This window comes from Canis lupus, chromosome 5, assembly GCF_011100685.1.
Source record: "Canis lupus familiaris isolate Mischka breed German Shepherd chromosome 5, alternate assembly UU_Cfam_GSD_1.0, whole genome shotgun sequence".
NCBI classification, from domain to species: Eukaryota; Metazoa; Chordata; class Mammalia; order Carnivora; family Canidae; genus Canis; species Canis lupus.
In genome coordinates this window covers 21,782,529-21,802,357 of record NC_049226.1, presented here as the reverse complement: position 1 = coordinate 21,802,357, position 19,829 = coordinate 21,782,529, and the positions used below count along the sequence as shown (strand labels likewise).

The following is a 19,829-nucleotide window of genomic DNA, read 5'->3' as shown; positions in this document are numbered from 1 at the left end:
TTTTTTCAGCTGTTCTATTGGTTCTGTGGCTGTTGTTGTTGTTGTTGTTGTTTTAAATATCACAAAATCTAAAATATTTCCTGGTGGTGAATTCTTTCATACAGCTTGCAAAAATAATCAGGTTTTGCAGTGAAACAGCTATAGCAAGTCCATCTGGCAGGGCTGAAGTTCTGCAGATCCTGTTCTGGCCACAGTTGTACAGGGCCATTTATCAACAAGCATCCCAGTGGCTTCTGTTGTTCTTACTTAGCTACATAAATACAAATAGCATTCCAAAGGCGGATCAGGGGTAAAATAAAAAAAAAAATGTGTTTCATTTTATAACTTAGGTAACAGAAATCACTTTCTCACAGAGACAGCCTGGACATCATTTTGTGCCAAGCAAGAGAGTTTTAACAGTAAAATTTTGAGAAACTGTTAGAAAGTTGGAACCCTATAGCTGTGTTAGCTTTCCAAAGGACATAAAATTGTTCATACACCAGAAATTTAAGACACTTGGGAATCATGGTTTTTTTTTTAACTTTGAGATTTACAATAAAGATATGACCCGAATTCTATTTATTAACTTCCATTAAGTATCTGTTTTAATTACAAAAGAATGCATGGTAAAATTTCAAATGGAAGAAAGGGTATAGAGTAAAAAATAAAAGTCTGATGACCTCTCCTGCTTACCCATCCCCTTGTTCTTCTCCTCCACAGTACCACACTGAGTTCCATGTGCAATATTCCAGAATTTTACTAGGACATTTTATTAAAAAGAAATTAAGTTATTGTACCAACAAATCAATGAACTTCAGAATCTATGTTCAATATTTACATATGTACTATTACAAACATGCATAAATTAATGTACTCATGGCAACTTCCCTTCCCCCAAGAGAGAATCTAAACAAGACTTTAAGTTTTCATTTCAACTCTCTACATTTGAAGGCTGTAAGCAAATTATTTAACCCTTTTATGTCTCCGTTTTATATCGATTGCATAGTACCTACTTTGCCAGAGGCTGGTGATAATGAAAACAAAGTGCACAGAACCAGATGAGCAATTTCTTTGTGAGATCAATCCTCTGTAATCTAGGACTTTGTAGACAAAAGGCAAATGTTTTTAAGGATATATGTCAATATTCATTCCTCACAAATCTGTGTGGTTTCAGGATTGGACCTGTACGATATACCATTAAATCATTTAAGGATATAGGGATTTTTTTTTCTCTGTAAATAGTGCAATCTGAGGGAAACGTGCCAGCCCCCTCTTTACACACAGGCATCAGTGGGAAAGTTGATGATAAAGAAGAAAAGACAGAAAGAGCCCTGGGAATTGGTACAACCGGGACAGGTGGCCAGCAGCCCTCGGCACTCACACGGCGAGTAGCAGCCCTTGGTGGGCTCTAAAACAAAGCCACATATAAAGTTTGATAAATGTCACCTGCTGATCTCCTGACGCTCCGCCCCTAGGAGAGCCCATCAGACCCTCATCGCTGGATCTCTGTTCAGTTGCAATAGCCACACACTCACCCATCATCCGTTCCTGACCTACTGTTGTCAGCACCAGATTAAATTTGTTGGAATGCCAATACCACTTGTCTACATGGCTAAGAAGCCTCGAAAAGACCACTGCCTGCTTCTGGACAAATTCCAAGCTCCTCAGCATGGCTCACATGGCTCCCTTTATAACTTGGCTCCTATACCCTCCTCCAGTGTCTCGTCAGCCTCCTGTCCACACACTTCCTGCACACGTGTCCATGTCTGTAACATGCTGGCCACACACTCGAACCTTTGCTTTCTCCTCAAATACAATGCCCCATATACTATCTCCTTTCTGGTGTCCTTTCACCCTTCCAAACCAGATTCAGATCTCTCCCACAATATCCTGTGTTCAGCCACCTTCCCCCAAAATAGCAACTCACCCCCACCCTCCAGCCTCTACCTGTACTAAAGTGGCTCTGTCACTTACTAGCTTTGCGACATTGGACAAGTCCTTCATACTGTCTAGTTAGTTCCCCAACCTATTAGTCTAGAGATAATAACTTACAACAATCTAATTCATTAGTTCGCAATGAGGATGTAATGTTAATAATGAGGATGTCATGATAATGCATACAAGTCATTTAGCACAGTGCAGAGTACATAAAGCACACAAATATGAGTCCTTAATAAAAATGAGACACATACTGATATTTATAATGTGCCTGACATAGAGTCTGGCATGAATAGCATTTCTAATCATGAAATGCTAGTCCTCTGACCCTAGTCAGACAGTTATGCAACTGTCTTCCCTATAAAACTGTGTGCTCCCTAAGAATAGATACCATGCTTTATTCCTCTTTTTCTTTCTGGAAACTACCATAATCCTGGTGCATAGTAGGCACGCAATACATTTTTATTTAATCAATTAAATGAAACTCTTGCTCCTGACAAACGAACTTGCTTTCATTTCTTGAAAAAGAATTTTGCTTTTCTACTTCTGTGCTTGGCTCACAAACTTCCTCGTACCTGGGAGCCTCCCTTCTCCTATCTACATCCCCTCATTCTTCAGTGTCCATTTCAAATGCTCTGTACCTCAGTTGCTCCCTTGTCTGACTCCCAGAGTATGTAGAGCATAGGCCATGCACTTGGAAACTAGGTGCATGGACTCCAATATCACCCACTATATAATGTGTTAAGTCACTTTCTCCCCAGGCAGCTACTCACCTCCATCCCACCTCCACATTATATAATCTAATGGCATTGGAATCCATGAGCTCTGCACCACAAGTGACTTTTTCCTGGGTATGTCTGCATCAGTTCCTTGTTGCTGAGTGAGAACCCACCCTTAGTAGGTGATAACAATTATATATTTCTCCCAATTCTGTGGGTTGGCTGGATGTTCCTCTGCTGGTTTCCCTGGGGCTCAGTTATTCAGTTGCCCTCAGCTGGAGGTTCAGCCATGCTGGAAGTCCAAGATGGCCTTCTTCAAATGTCTGGCAGTCGTTACTGGCCATCAGCAGGAGCATTGGAATACACTTCCACAGTCACTTCTCCTCTAGGAGTTGAGATTGACTTCCTTAAGAGACCACGAGGTGGTATTTCAAAACAGGTGAAGGTGAATGCTGCAAGTCTTCTCGAGGTCTACACTCTGAAGTGCACACAACATCACTTCTCCTACATTCCATTAGCCAGAGCAAGTTACAAAACCATCCTAGACTCCAGGGGTAGAGGAACAGACTCCACTTCTTAATGGGAGAAACTGCAAAGAAACTGTGGTCCTAGTTAATCTACCACAAACGGCTTATCTCCCTAAGTGAATCCCAATCTAAGCCCTGGAGCTGCATTTTGTCTAGCACCTGCAACACTCAGCACTGGATCTCGCACATCAGAGGTGCCCAGGAAATATCTGATTTGTTGGAGGGGCAGGTGCAGTGAACTTGCTTGTTCCATTATTGAGAGCTTGATGGAGCAGAAATTTGGAAGCCAGAAAATCTGGGTTTAAATCTAGTTCTGTAATTTACTAGAAGGGCAATCTTGGGCATATTGCTTAACTTTCTGATGCTTGCTTGGTTTCCTTATTTGTAAACCTGAGATGATAATATCTAGTTTACAATAAAATAAACTCATATAAAGCACCTGGCACATGGTAGATGTTTCAAACTGTAGTTCTTATTCATTAATGGACTATTTTTCTTATTTATGGTTAAATTGCTATGCAGCTCAGATGAGTGGCCCATAAATCAAAACCTGTCTCAAACTTTGCAAAACTAATGAAATTAGAATAGACTTGACATCCTTCATTCATTGTGTAAGACTTCACACCAATCAGAATGCCCCTGCTTCAACTACGTGCTTTAACATTAACAAAGGCATCTGATTCTCTACGCCCATTTTCTTCTGGAAGAAGAAGGTATTCCAGCCTAACATGGATAACCACTTAAAGACTGATTATGTTACACCCAGCATTATTATATTCATTTCAAAGTTGGAGGAAAATCATGACTTATGGTGGGTCTAAATTCAGCCACTAAAACACGGTTTTAGGGGTGCTTGGGTGGCTCATTTGCTTAAACATCTGACTCTTAGTTTGAGCTCAGGTCATGATCTAGATCAAGCCCCATGTCAGGCTCTGCACTCAGCAAGGAGTCTGCTTCAGATTCTTTCTCCCTCTCCCTCTCACTCATTCTCATTCTCTCTCTCTCTCTCTCTCTCAAATAAATAAATATTTAAAAAACAAACAAACATGGTTTTAGAAGGTTCAGTATAGTGTCACCCACTTGATCCATCTCTTAACCATAGTGTGATGACAGTGAGACAGTAAATACATAAAGTGCTACAAATTCTTTTAAAAGAGAGCCCAGCTATTCATAAAGGGCTATGATTATTATTATTTAGCATTAGTAGCAAAGATTAAAGAGACACCTTCTAAACTATGTCATTAGAATTTAAAAATAAATTATATAGCAGCATGAAAAATCTTATGCTAGTCGGAGGTCTTTTCCTTAGTACATTTCAATATATTTCTTTAACTAGGTTGGCACTTAAAATATTATAGGGTCATAAAAATGATGATAAATGTACTCAAGGTGAAACTCCTAATCTTATCACTTTATTACCTTGGTGACCCATTAGTTCAAATTAACTCATTTTCATGGAGGAGCTCTTGGGGCAGCTGTGAGGCTGCTGTGTAAGCTACAGGAAGTTGCAGGCTGGCAAATTTCATTCAAATATAAACCTCTGAATTTGGCTACCTGGCATTGCAAGATCCTGTTGTTTGCAGTATGCAAAATAAAAATTATATACCATCTTACCTTGGTCAAAAGTTATAGGCTCTTCAATATTAATTTCAATATTATTTCTGGAGGATTCATATGATAAGAGGCAACTGTATGAACATAATATTTTGAGTGAGGAAGAAAGGAATGTGAGTTTTCCCTTCATAAGTGCAATGACAACTAGTGATATGCTATAGACCCATATTTTAGGCTGTTCTTTCTCAACCTATAAAAAACTGAGAATGAGATGGGGGAGTAAGTACCAGTTCTGAAATCTGTCCAGTGAAGGCCTTCCCAGTCCCTACCCAGGGACTTTAGAACTCAATTCTATGTTGTGTGAGGCAAACTGACATGGCACATTATCATTGCCTTTTATATTTACCACCCCCCACCAAATATTTCCCAGGCCACCATACAGAGGGTAGCACTCATTATAGCTATAAAATAATTAATTTGATGGAAATGTTTTATGTCATGATTATAGAAGTGGGTCACAGGAGTCTGTCAAAATTTGTCAAAATTTATCAAATTGTGTGTTTAAAATTTAGGAATTTTGTTATATGTAAGTTGTACCTCAATAAAGCTGACCCCCTAAAAACAGTATATCCATTGAAGGACTAAGGAGATGTGTGTGTGTGTGAGAGAGAGAGAGAGAGAGAGAGAGAAAGAGAGAGAGAGAGACAGAGACAGAGAGACAGAGAGAGAGAGAGAGAGAGACAGGAAAGTATCAATCTCACTAAGTCTTTTTTGTGAGTTTTGGTATAATTATATGCTCTCTCTGGATGTCCCTAAGTCTCCTGTGTACTAAACAAAATTTAACTACTTAGGATATTTTCCCATTTTTATTTTTGAGATATTAGAATGCTTGGAAGGCAACATAGTGCTTTAGATAAGAAATCAGCTCTGAAATTCCAAAGGTTCTTATTTGAGCCCCCCAACCACCATTACTACCAGTTCCACCTACTAAATAATGTGGGTTATTTCTCTTCCTGGGTTCCCTCATAATTAAGATGGCAATAATATTACCTATCTTTGGGGATTACGGTGATCACTAAATGAGATGACACATGTGGTTAACAGTATACTTATGAAGTGACAAGTATGGGTTTATGAATTACTTCTATTATAATTTAAATCTCTGTGAGAGAATTTGAAAATTAATAGAAAAATAAAATCTTTTATGCTGTGCCTAAAAAGAAAGGTATCTAAAGAAAGGTATCTACATCTAGTTGCAATATTTAGCTGTTTAACTGTTTTGGTCAGACTAGATGGTCTGAGGGTGGGAAGATCTCACCCACAACAAAACTGGGTCCTGCATAAAACACATTTTAATAAGTTGTTGATCTGGCAGGAAGTAAGGGAACTCTCCAAGATGGAGGGGTTGTAAAAGGGAAGTGTTGGCATGGAAGGCTGGGGAAAGGTCTGATCAGAAATTAAGTCATTGAATGATGAGAAGGGAATCACACCAAAAAGGCAAGTTCCCCTGAGAGCAGGTGTCCAAATCAGCTTTATGAATGAACTGATCCCTGAGCAGTTGCCAAGGTTGGGGAGCCGAACTTGGGACTTCAGGATTAACCTGGGGAACCTGGAAGGGAGCTGGCTCCCTAGAAATATAAACATAAATCTTCTGGAGGAAAGCATTCTCAAATTAGAACCCCAGATTTTTACAGATTAAGGTTAACCAGATATAAGCTTCAACCAAAGATCACCAAGATGCATAAGGAAGCAAACCACTATGAGTGAGAGTCAGCATAAACAATAAACAATAAATTTAAATTCCTAAAACTTTTAGATATTAGAATTACCAAATACTAAATATATAGTAACTTAATAAATAGCAAACCCTCAATGAGAGACTATCAAAAATTACCAAGCAGATTTTTTAAAAATCCAGATGGAATTTATAGACATGAGAAAATATGTATTTATTGATAACTTTTCAAATTCAGCGTATGAGTAAAACAACAACTATAGCTGAAGAAAGAACTAGTATACTGGATATAGATCTGAAGAAGTCTATAGCAATTTATAGCAAAATACAGAAAGAGAATCATGGATATAGAGAATATAAAGGGAAGTTTGAGGTATAGAGGATAAAGGTAAAAGGTTTAACATACATCTAAACAGAATCCCAGAAAGAGAGAATGGGGATGATACAGACAAGGCAGTATGTAAAAAGAGGACAGTTGAAACTCTTCCAGGGGTAAAATGAGTTTACTTTGAAGAAACTTGAAGACAAAGAGAGTCTATTAAAAAGCAGAGATTTATAAAATGGGCAGAAGACCTGAATGGGCATTTCTTTCCAAAGAAGATACACAGATGGCCAATAGACATGTGAAAAGATGCTCAACATCATTCATCATCAGAGATATGTAAATCAAAACCACAGTTAGATATCATCTCACACCTATCAGATTAGCTACAGTCAAAAACACAAGAAACAACAAGTACTGGCGAGGATCTAGAGAAAAAGGAAACCCCATGCACCATTGGTGGGAATGCAAACTGGTGCAGTCATTGTGGAAGACAGTATGGAGGTTCCTCAAAAAATTAAAAGTAGACCGACACTATGATCCAGTAATTCCATGACTATTTACCCAAAGAATACAAAAAAACTAGTTCAAAAACATATATGCGCTACTACGTTTATGGCAGCATTATTTACAATAGCCAGTTTATGAAAGCAGCCCAAGTGTCCTCGATAGATGAATGGATAAAGAAGACGTAGTATATATATATACAGTGAAATAGTACTAAGCCATAAAAGAGAATAAAATCTTGCCATTTGAAACAACATGAATGGAACTGGAGGGTATAATGCTAAGTGAATAACAAACAGACTCTTGAATACAGAGAACAAACTGCTAGTTGCCATAGGCGGGGGTGGGGGGGGCAGGTGTGTGGAATGGGTGAAATAGGTGGAGATTAAGAGGTACAAACTTCGAGTTAAAAAATACATGTCATAGGGATGAAAAGTACAGTGCAGGAAACATAGTTGATAATATTGTAGTAACATTGTATAGTGACAGATGGTAACTACACTTACCACATGAGCATTGAGTAATGTATAGAATTGACAAATCACCACATTGAACATCTGAAACTAATACAACATTGTGTGTTGACTCTACTTCCATAATAATTTTTTAAAAGCACTCAGAAAAATTATCCAAAGTATAACTGCAAGGTCAACGGCAATTATGGAAGCCGAAAGATAGTGGGGCAATATCTTTGAAGTGCTGAGAGAGGAATAACTATAAAGTTACAGTTGTGAACCTAGCAATATTATCTTTCAAGTGCAAGAGAAAAAGAAATGATATTTTCGGGTAAATGAAAACTGAAACATTTTACCACCATTTCCAGCAGGAAAGGAGTTTTCTGAAGGATTACTTTAGAAGATAGAAAATGAATCTTAAAAAAAAAAAATCTGGAAGAAGAGTAAGCCAAGAAAATGGTAAACATATAAGTAAATCTACTACAGATGTAATTAATGAAATGATGACAATGAAGATGTCTAATTTGGGAAGATGTAATGAAACAAGCTAAAATGAAAGAAGATAGCATACGCATACAGAGTAGGAGAGGGGTAGTGAGAGTTCAAGATCTAAGGATTTTGTCATGGGGAGTTTTCAGATATTGTTGTAGTCTTTGTTAAATATGCAAGGTAAAATGTTATGGGTAACCAAAAAAAAAAAAAAAAAAATGAAAACAGAGTTGCAATGATGCAACTGGCTGTCCCGCAGTGATAAGGAAGCCCGGGCAGAAGAAGGAGGAATGTAAGAAGATTCCAGGGACTGCTGGTGTATGTAGAAGAGAACGAGAGGAAAGCCTTCACAGCAGAGAGGCTGGAAGCTGTAGAGACCATGCCAGTGTAGACTGAGTTTTATCCATGATTCAAGGAAGAGGCTGGAGGCAGAGCCATTCCAGCTGAGACGGGAGCGGCTGACAGATGCTGATGGAGGATAGGATGCTGATGCTTCTGTCCAGCAGGTGGGACGTGGGCCAGCATCTCACAGAAGCCTTCCTCCTAGTCCAGCCTCAGCCAGAGCAGTTAAGGGGAGCAGGCAGGGAGAGCGAGTGGGAGAAGAGACACACCCTGTGTGCACAGAGGAGGCCCAAGCAGAAGCCAGAGCATGGAGGCTTTGGTCCGGGCCTCCGGAGAGACACCCAGCCAGACATGGCTGGAACTTGGAGGGAAACTCTGAAGAGGATGAGCCCTGGCAATGTGGGGCAATGTGCCCAAACCCAAGTGCTTTATGTTTCATCACTGCCTCCTTTCCTTCGTATGGAAGATGTAGGGCACCCCAATCTGCACCCACCTCTGACCCTTCCTGCCCCAGGTTTCCTTCTGCCACTTAAAAGTGTTAACTTCTTATACAGCAAGACACAGAAATCAGAACAGGTTTAGAGGAACATGCCATAGATTTGAAGGGGCATGAAGATGCATCTGAGTGGTAACAGCTAACACTTACTTCCTACTTGCTCTATGCCAGGAACTAACCTAAGCACTTGGCATATAGGATATCATTTAATCTCAGGTGCCCAAGATCACACAGCTACTAAGAGGCAGAGCTGGGATTCAAACACATACACTCTGGTTCCAGAGTCTTCACTCAAAGAACCTGTGATCCTTCTAAGAGGCACGGAGCCCAAAGTGGGGCTTGAACTCACAACTCTGAAATTAAAACCTGAGATCAAGAGTCGGACGCTTAACCGACTGAACCCCCCAGGTGCCCCATGGTTGAAGGATTAGTCTGCCTGGAAAGATTGAATGCCACTTTAGTGCTATGAACTGGATACCTGTGACCCCTCAGAATTCATATGTTAAGGCCTTAAGCCTCAACGTGATGGTATTTGGAAATGGGGCCTTTGGGAGGTAATTAGGTTGTGAGGGTGGAGCCCTTGTGAATGGGATTAGTGCCTTCATAGGAGAGACACGTGAGAGAGATAAGCTCTCTTCCCACCACATGAAGACACAGTGAGAAGCCAGATGGGCGCAAACCAGGAGGAGGGCCCCCAACAAGAACCCAATCCCTTGGGCACACTTTCAGCCTCCAGGCCTGGGAGACATGTTTCTTGCTCAAGCCACCCAATCTATGGCATCTGGTAGAGCAGCCCAAACTGATGAAGACGGTTGGGGAAATGACGGGTTCTCTTCTAATATGTGAAGGGCCATACATGGAAGAAGGGTTAAACTTATTGTGTGTGGACCAAAAAGATGAGAAAAAAGAAATTGATTCCTTTCTGCCTGCTTTGTGACAGTCAGTAGTGCCCAGAGAAGAAATGGACTTTCTGAGAGGGTGCTGGTTTCCACAGCCCTAATGGCTAACTGCACCCAGCGTTAATAATGTGGACAGGAATTTGGCATCAAGTGGATGGTTGCAAAAGGCTCTCTATAAAATCTCTTCCAATTTTTGAGTCTACAGTGCTGTGAGGGACAGGAGCTCAGATCCAAAGCATTAGATGTTGAGGACTCTTAACTCTTCCAACAGCTATTTTTTCTTATATAACTTTGTTCCCGGGTATTGTGGAGCCAAAATTTGCAATTGTATATTTTAGGACTCTGCACACCAGGATACCCTTCCTTCAGAGGTCAGCTTTAGTGTCACCCTTCCGGCCGCCGCCCTCCCCCCAGATGTCCATCCCTAATACCAGCTTAGGTGGCCCCTCACTCCATCTCCCCACCACCACCGCCACGTCACTCCTCACACTACACAGCATTGTCGGTTTCATCATCAGTAACTATGTTAGTTTCCTAGGGCCACAATAGCAAAGCACCACAAATCTGGGGGAGAGGGGCAGGTGGAGGGAGGCTTAACGTGACAAAAATTAATTGGCTCACAGTCTGGAGTCTAGAAGTCCGAAATCAAGGTGTCAGCAGGGCCAGCCTCCCTCTGAAGGCTCTAAAGGAGCATAATCTCCCTGCCTCTTCTAGCTGCTGGTGGTTGTGGATTCCTAGCCTGACACTGTATCATTCAAATTTCTGCCTCTATCTTTACATGGCTTCACCCCTCTGGGTCTGGGTCCCTGTGTGTCTTTCTCCTCTTAGAAGGACACTGGTCATATTGAATTTAGGGCCCACCCCAAATTCACTATGACATCATCTTAATTTAACTGGTTATATCTTCAAAGATCCTATTTCCAAATAAGGTCATATTGACAGGTACTGGGGATTAGGACTTCCAGTTATCTTTTAAGGGAGCATAATTCAACAGACAACATGCCCCAACTTCCCATGATCACTGTGACTGTGGGTTCTTTGAGGACTGGGTCTTTATTCCACATATTTTTACGTCTACTATGAACCACATTCCATTCTGGGCACTGAGCACAAGCCATGGTCGAAGGCCCCTACCCTTGGTGGAGCTTTGATTCTGCATGAAGGCAGACAGTGACCATTGAATGTTGAAGCCAAATGCCAAGCATAGGTATGTATGTCTGCATGTATATAAATCACTCGACCTATATTTCATATTAATAGAAACAGTACAAAACAAAAGACAAATTATTCCATTTCATCTAGCCTGTGCTTTTTGGCATGTTTACCAGGATCTAACTTTGGTTTCTCTCTGTCGCTTGTAAAACTTTGTTCTCTCATATTTGAATTTTTTTAAGATTCATTCATTAATTAAGTTTAATTCAATTTTAAAATATAGCTTATTAGGGATCCCTGGGTGGCGCAGCGGTTTGGCGCCTGCCTTTGGCCCAGGGCGCGATCCTGGAGACCCGGGATCGAATCCCACGTCGGGCTCCCGGTGCATGGAGCCTGCTTCTCCCTCTGCCTGTGTCTCTGCCTCTCTCTCTCTCTCTCTCTCTCTTTGTGTGACTATCATTAAAAAAAAAAAAAAAAAAAAATATATAGCTTATTAGTTTCAGAGGTAGAGTTCAGTGATTCATCAGTCTTTTATAACACCCAGTGCTCATTACATCATGTGCCCTCCTTAATGTCCATCACCCAGCTATCCCATCTCCCATCCCCTCTATTTATTTATTAGAGAGAGAGAGAGGGAGAGACCATGTGAGCAGAGGTGGGGGGCAGAGGGAGAGGGAAAGAGAGAATCTCAAGCAGACTCCCCCCTCTACCCTCTGAGTGCCTGAGATCATGACCAAGTGGAAATCAAGAGCTGGATGCTCAACCAACTCAGCCACCCAGGTGCCCCCAATAATCGAATTCTTAATTGGGGTTGCTCTCCCAGTTTAACCCCCAAATAATGTTTCTTAGTATCAGAAAAAAAAGCTTGTAAAATGTATCCCTGATCTTTTTTTTTTTTTAATTCAAACTGCAACTAAAGAAAACACTTGCGCTCTCTTTTGCCTTCCAGAGCAGTGTCAGCAACTCCCAGTCTCCATTTGCTCAGATGCCAGGTGAGTACTTGAGCTCAATGAGCTGTTAATTAATTCCCTTTTGAGTTTCAGGGAGGCATCGGAGCTTCCATTCCTTTATGACAGCACTTCTGAAATTTTACTTTTTCAAACCAGCTATTTTTAAAATATAAAATCAGTGAAGACAGACCTAATTCAGTCATTCCTGAATCCAGAGCTCATTCTGTATTGAAGGCAGCCTTTCCATCTGTTGTCCAGCAGAAGCTTACTGAGCAGAAGCAGTAGCAATTAGGCCCTTGATACAACTTTAAAATGTCTAAAATTCTGGCACCAGGATCTGATAGATTATGCACCTGCCTTAAAACAGGAGAGAGACCAGTGGGCAGATGGAGGAACTACTTTCAGGTGCTTGCTATCTGTCAGGCACTTAGATAAGCATCTGGCATTCATTTCAATACATATGTCTCATTAAATATTCCTGCAGGGATGGGATAGGGGCATTCTTATTTTTAGTACTACCGCTGGGATTCTCATACACGTGCATGCACATGCACACACACATACACACACACACACACTCCTTTCAGATCCCACACTCAGAAGCACCATAGACTTTCTCAATAATGTTAGTATGCTTCAGAGCTGGATAGAAAAGTAATAAGAGCAATAGGAGATCTCACATGTCCAAATGTCTCCATGTTGGGTTTTCCAATCATGTTTACCATCCCTGAAATCTGGTTACATCTGCTCCCTTTTTAAAAAATATTTTAGTTACTTATCTATGAGGGACACAGAGAGAGGCAGAGACATAGGTAGAGGGAGAAGCAGGCTCCTTGTGGGGAGCCTGATACAGGACTCAATCCCAGCACCCCAGGATCATGACCTGAGCCAAAGGCAGATGCTCAACCACTTAGCCACCCAGGTGCCCCATCTGCTTCCTTCTATAGAAAGACATTTTTGCAACTTCTTTTACGATCTCAAATTATTCCTCCCCTTTTTAAGGAGAAAAATATATGCTTACAAGAGCACAGGATTTTTTTTTCCTTGCTGGTTGTTTTTATTTGGAAATGGGAAGCAAAGACATGAGGTCCTGGAAGCCTTGTTTACATATTCTTCATTCTCTTCTCGGTCTTAATCACTCCCTTGGATATAAATTCACAGCATGAAACAGAATTTTATTTATTGATATTAATTTTCATTTGCATAGATTTTTTTCTTCTATGGAAGCATGCTTATGATGAAACCCCTAACCACAGCTTTCAAATTCATAAGCAGATTAGAAGTTTGGGGCTATAGAATTTAAGATGAAAGTAGAGTGAATAGAATTTCCTGTAAGTTTCTACAGGGAATTTTGATTTCCTCTGAATGAATGAATAAATTTACATATAATTGTTGAACACGGTATTATACTACTGGATTCACAACAAATGTATGTCCCCATGGAGCTGGCAGGTGGATTGGAAAGAGGGTTGTAGCTCAGGTGAGGGAGTAGTGAACATAATAGAAAGTGCCACACCACGTGGCAAGGGCCAAAGTGCCAAGTAAGTGGAATATTGCATGATGGAGTCATGATAACAAAGGAGAATGGTCTCCTCTCCCTGTGGATGAGTATGCGGAGTGGGTGGGGACAGAGTCCGGAAGGGGACCACTCTGGCTGGGAGAAGGTAAGGACGACAAGCACCTGCATCCTCCTCTCCTCAGCCTTTTTGTGACCTCCAGGTGTAGATATTAGCTAATTAGATCATCCACCAGCAGCTGGAATGATTAAACCAGTCATTTTACAGGGCTCGAGTCCATGTCCCCGGATATGTTCTAAATGATGAAGTGTTTCCCACTGCAGCTGAGCTATAGAGTCTCAAAGTCTTTAGCAAACACCTCTCTTCCCTCATGGGACAATCTCCCTGGCGTTGCCATAATTGAGACTCTTCTCAGCTTCAGCTTCTTCCTCTGTGTTCACCAAGGGAAACTTTCTGTGCAAGGTATTCTGTTCCCACGCCCTCCGAGGGCCCAGGGGAGCCCAGTCAGGGACCCGGCCCGGACACAAGAGGGCAGCAAATAACACCAGACTCATCAAAGCCAGAACACACATTTTTTTTTCATAGTCCTCTGAGTTGATTGCCCAGAAGCTGTCATCCCAAAAGCAATCGAGCCATGTTTTGATGCCTGCTAGGTACAAGACATCCGCTAAAATGTCAGTATACAAAGAAGTAGAAGCAGCATACAGCCTGCCTCTGATTTGGGGTGGGATTGCAGCATCAAGGTGTCTAGAGATACTGAATCTCAGATGATCCTCCTGTTACTAACGGTTTTGTGTCAATGGGGACCGAGCTCAGAAGCTAAGGAAAAAGACACTTCATTCGATATAGTGTAAACGGCAAGGGATTTCTTTTCTCTTTTCACCCCAACTTGCCCTAGCGCAGTAACTGGAACACAGAAAGTGCATCATGCGTGCTGAGCAAGTGAAGGAGTAGAGCATCTCAAATGAACTCTCCAAGGGCAGAGTGAACTGGAAACGTATTAGCTATTTGGGCTGGACCAGTTGAAAGAGGCAATGCAGCAATCTTTAATGCTTTTCGAGACCTCTCTGTATCTAAATGTTTGCCTCGGTGTCCGGCCTGCATTAGGACAGGTTCCCGCGAGGAAAGCCCGAGCTGCAGCAGATACACCCGCACTTCCCACGGGGAAATTTCCGCACGTGTGTTTTTCCTTTGGCAACAGGCTCACCGGTGACGTCAGGTTACTACGGTGTCCGGAGATCTTTCCTCTCGGACTCGGACTTCCACAGCCCTAAACAGCTCGCAAACGACGTGTGCACCTCCAGCTCCGCGGCCAAGCCCTTCGCCTGCGAGTCCCCCGCGGCGCCCGGCCCCGCGGGGCTCCTGGACGCCTACTTCCCCGAGCCCTACGCGGACCCCCGGCCCCCAGGCCTGCCCCCCAGCGCCGGCTCTCTGCTCGGCGCCTCGGCCCTGCCTCCGCTCCTGCCGCCGCCCTTCCCGGGGGACCCCTCGCACTTGGTGCTGGTGAGTATGCAGGCGCCCCACCGCGGGGAGGCGGGGGGGGGGGGGGGGGGGGCTGGGCTCTCGCGCACCTGCGCACCTGCGCGGGGCAACCAGGTGGAAGCCGGAGCCGGCCCGCCCCGCACCCCACACTCACCTGCCTGCGGCTGCTCCCCCAGCAAGCGCTCCGAGGGGCCTCCCTGGAAGACCGACCGGCTTGGACGGGACCACCGTTTATACCCATTTTGTTAGTGCGCTGCTGATCTTGCCAGATGTTCCCCCATCGCTCCTTCCACACGCAAGGAAAGAGCCCCGAAGTTCATCTCCCACATGACGAGGCTGTAACATACCTGAACGCGGAAAATCAGGGGTCCTTCCCTCCGGGTCCCCAGGCCGCCCCTCCCCTCTGTATTTCTACCCTATAGAATCTTGTCCCCCCCCCCCCCCGCCCCAGTCCTAACAAAGAGGTGAGTTCATAAAGATCTGAAGAACACTAAAACCCATGTTGCAGCAAACTGTAAAGCCTTCCACTACAAAGGAATGAATCTCTAAGGATGGGAATTTAGACCAAAGAGGCAATGGAGGGAGGTGGGAATTAACATTACTGAGCACCTACTCCAGCCAGGAACTTCCTTTGTTCATTTAATACTTGCAACAACTTGGGATATACTTATTAAAGCCCCATTTTGCAGATGAGCAAAGTGAGGTACTCAGAGTCAGGAAGGTAATAACTGGTGCAGCCATGAAATGAACCCAGATCTTTCCCCCTCCAAGCCTAGGGAAGTTTCTACCTCTTGACTCAGGGAGGGCAAAGGCCCATCAGGTAGTTTAGAGACCTACTCCTTTCAGGAGTAGCTGGAGCAGATGTCCCCACTGCGGAAGGGGGATTCTGGGATCCCCTGTATTGTGCAACTCGAAAGGAATGCAAGACATAGTACATTGGAAATGGCAAAATGCTGTATAAATGTTCCTTCTATTGTTCCCTCATTTTACTCATTTAATGTTGTTTTCTGGGGAATAGAAGATAGATAGATATATCTAATGCTAGAGTAAGAAAGGAACTAAAAACTCTCATGGCTGGTGTTCAGACATCAGAGGGAACAGCAGCCTGCTAAGGAGGCTGGAACGGCAGACGGAGGATACCAAGTCCACCGTGGAAGCTGCCAGTGTTGGTGAGGAAATCTGTCCACATCGGAGTATCAACCCAACAACTAACCCCAGTGACCTTTCCATTTTCTTCAGAGGGACTCATGGGAGCAAACAGTGCCTGATGGTCTCAGCCAGACAGACCTCGTGCCCGCCGACACCCTGCAGACCCTGCCACCCAGCACAGGTTGCCTCTCCCAGATGGAGTCAGGGAGCACCACCCAGCACAGGAGCTCAAGCTGGGGGTCCCCCCTAGCTGGGGCTCAGTCCTACTCACTGCACATGCTGGAGGATCTGTACCATGTGCCAGGGTACCCGACACCACCCCCCTATCCCTTCACCCCTTTCATGACGATGTCCAACGAGCTACCACACAAGGCCGTGCCCCTGTCCCCAGAAGAGGGCACAGACACCTCCAGCCTTCAGGACCCTTCTTCATGGACCAAAGAAGATGGGAGCTTGGTGTGGGGGTCATACGAATGCCGCAGAGCTTACTGAGGGGTGCACCAAAGGACTTCTCCTGTGCTTTTCTTGGAGCTGAGTTTTGTATTTGACAGATTGTTTTCAGTGCGTTTCCAGCTCATTCAGAACTGGATTTTCAGAATAGGCCATCATGCCACCCTTTGTTAACGGACCATGGCATTTATTTGTAATCCTCCCTCCCATCGCTCCACTGAAACACAACATAATGTTAATTCAGGATATCAGGGACTATATTCTAGTGAGACACCTGATAGTCATGTGTTTTTGGAACTTTAGTAACCCATCACATTCTGAATTTCTGTTATCTTTGAAATGTCATTTTTAACGCTCATATTTTTTCTTAAATTACATTAAAAAATTTGTGCAGATCATGAAATATACTGATTTTTCCATTCAGTTTTTCTTAGTTATAAACTGAGTGTGTTCTATAAGAGGGAACACAGAGAATATAGTATAGATTAGGGCTCATAAAACTCATTTTATACCACACGATTTTAAAGAAGAAAGTATTGGGGTGCCGGGGTGGCTCAGTCAGTTGAGCATCCAACTCTTGATTTTGGCTCAGGTCATGCTCTTGGGGGTGTGGAATCAAGCCCCATATCAGGCTCCACACTCAGCACAGAGTCTGCCTGGGATTCTCTCTCTCCTTCTTCCTCTGCCCCTCCCCACCCTTCCTGAGACCTCTAGTCCCTCTTGACTCAGTGCCTTTCCCTTCCATCTCCTGGGGGCCCATTGCTCTCATTTTCCACCTGGTTGTCTACAGCCACTCAATGCTCTTTCCATCACATCATCTGTGCCCCATGCTCTACCTCAGCCATGTAGGAGTCTAGAAAAAACAAATAAAGACATTAATTCACACTTAGAAGTGACTAATGGATACTCCTCCTTCTCTGTGCCTTCATGGATATTTTCTGGTTAACCAAATACACTCCCAATTTATGGAGTGCCCACAGAAACGCTTGGATACAGACCCTCCTGGGAGCCCCGCAGGAGCAGATCAGGAAGGAACACTGTTGGTACCCAGACGTTGGGCTGCCCTCTCCCAGGTCCCCTGCCTTACTTCCTCCCTCGCACTACACCCTGTCATGGCCTGATCTTTACTTTGCTCAATATTAGCTCTTCGAGGGAAGGGGGAAATCTCCACTGTGGACAAGAAAGCTGCTCTTCCTTAAGTCCTGTGAGACTTGAAACCTCAGTCCTGGTCCCAGGATCTTTGGCAGAGCCATCTGTCATCTGGGCCCCTGCCTCAGAAAGAAGAGATCTGGCCTGTCTTTAGATTTAGGGGTCTTCACGAGGGTCTGAAAAGCCATTTTTCCAAATTGGTTGTATAAATTTCATGATAATCACAATCATCTGCTGCTTACTAAGTAGGATACAACACAATACTGGTGTGTAAACCATAAATATGTGTCCACATCACTTTAACTTCTGTTTGATTACAACACTAAATGTGAGACAAGCTCATTTCCCTTAGTTTGCTCTTCTCACTTACCATGTTCATCTTCTCACAACCTAAGGACGTGCTGGCTCTCAGGTAAGTAGAGCTCAGCAACCAGACCTCAGAATGGAGGTCAATGCGGTGATCGCAGTGCAATCTACATTCTTCTTAAAGCATCAAGCCCTTTCATGGTGCTTCACAAAACTAATTTACAAGAAAGGAGACATACACAGGCTTGTACTGCATCTAGTACCCATTTCAGCTACCCTATTTAAAGGGTATGGGTATGTGGGGAGTGGTATATGATTTTTAGGAATTCTAGTTAGCTTGACAATGTGTTTCTATATTATTACATACATCTCAATTTGGTTCTGGTTTATCCTGGGAATTGACAATCCTTTGTCAAAAAAAAAATGAAACCAAGTTACAAAATTATGACACAGAAATTAATCCTATTCTCTATCCCGTTTCCCACTCAAGTATTTCTATGTCCTACTGCACATGGGGGACTTACTGCACCTTGTTATAATAACACACATGCCAGCCAACATCAGAAAAACAAAAAAAAATACACATCCTCCTCTCCCTTTCTTCCTTAAACCTGCCACCCTCAGGCTCATAACTTTCCTGGGGAAAGCAGGGAAAATTAGAGTTCTCAGGTTCAAAACACAAGATTCTTTTTTTTTTTTTTTTTAAAAACACAAGATTCTTTTGGGTTTAAGGTAAGCAGAGATTATGATAGCAAGTATAAGTTAGTTACCCAGGAAAGCTGACTAGATAATAATATCAAGAAAAAACAGAAAGCAAATTTACCTGTGCAAAAAGGTAATACCTGCAATATACACAATTCTCCCCCCAAATCACTGGAAACAGACACTATAGCATGTAGTTGAGAGTGTTTGTGTTCCTCTTATAATGTTATGCAAAGCCCAAAGAATGAAAGAAAACCACATCTTCACCTCGTTTGTTTTATAAATGCTCTTAAATAAGCATTATGACTTGCTACACCTCGGTTAATAGTAGAAATATGAAGGTACATTTGTGGTAGGGGAGGAAATTCTCTAGTATCATGAAGTACAAGAGTTCTCTGCAAGAAATTCCACAAAGAGAAAAAAATTCCTCATCCCAATAGTAAAACATACATTTACATAGTACAGATAGATGTACCACACACACACACACACACACACACACACTACTAGTATCATTGTGCTCCTTTTTTATTATGTAAATCTAAATAATACACTCACAAGAAATAAAACATCAGTAACACTTAAAAAACTGAAATAACTACTGATGGATCCAAATTTAAGTTCCCTTGCATTATGAGGAATCTACCAACCACACACCAAAATCATATTTCTTTAGGTTCTGTCTCAAGTATCCTTTCTATTCAAAACATTACACTGTTTCTTTACAGACCATATTCATTAACTACCAACTCTAGCAATCCTAAATGCAAATTCATCCATGCTGGCTAAAGGGTAAGTCTCTGACCAGTCTCATCAAGCAGAGGACCCATGAATGGCTCAGTAATGTGTCTCTAGCATCCGGCTCAGTGTCCAGCATTTTCTAGATGCTCAGGAAAATCTTTGTTAAATTGAACTAAAATTATATCACAATAATGATTAACTCGGGGGATCCCTGGGTGGCTCAGCTGTTTGGCGCCTGCCTTTGGCCCAGGGCGCGATCCTGGAGTCCC

General features: G+C 42.7%; 1 protein-coding gene across 2 annotated transcripts in view; it reads left to right on the top strand.

Moving 5' to 3' along the window:
• C5H11orf53 (chromosome 5 C11orf53 homolog) overlaps positions 1-17,065 on the top strand; it is a 36,519-nt gene extending 19,454 nt beyond the window's left edge. For both annotated transcript variants that reach the window (XM_038535515.1, XM_038535514.1), the window contains 3 exons: positions 12,064-12,106; positions 14,783-15,084; positions 16,303-17,065. In XM_038535515.1, the coding sequence (XP_038391443.1) occupies positions 12,064-12,106; positions 14,783-15,084; positions 16,303-16,704 (747 nt within the window). In that variant the 3' untranslated portion in view covers positions 16,705-17,065. The remainder of the gene's footprint in view (positions 1-12,063; positions 12,107-14,782; positions 15,085-16,302) is intronic.
• Positions 17,066-19,829: the final 2,764 nt, after the last annotated feature.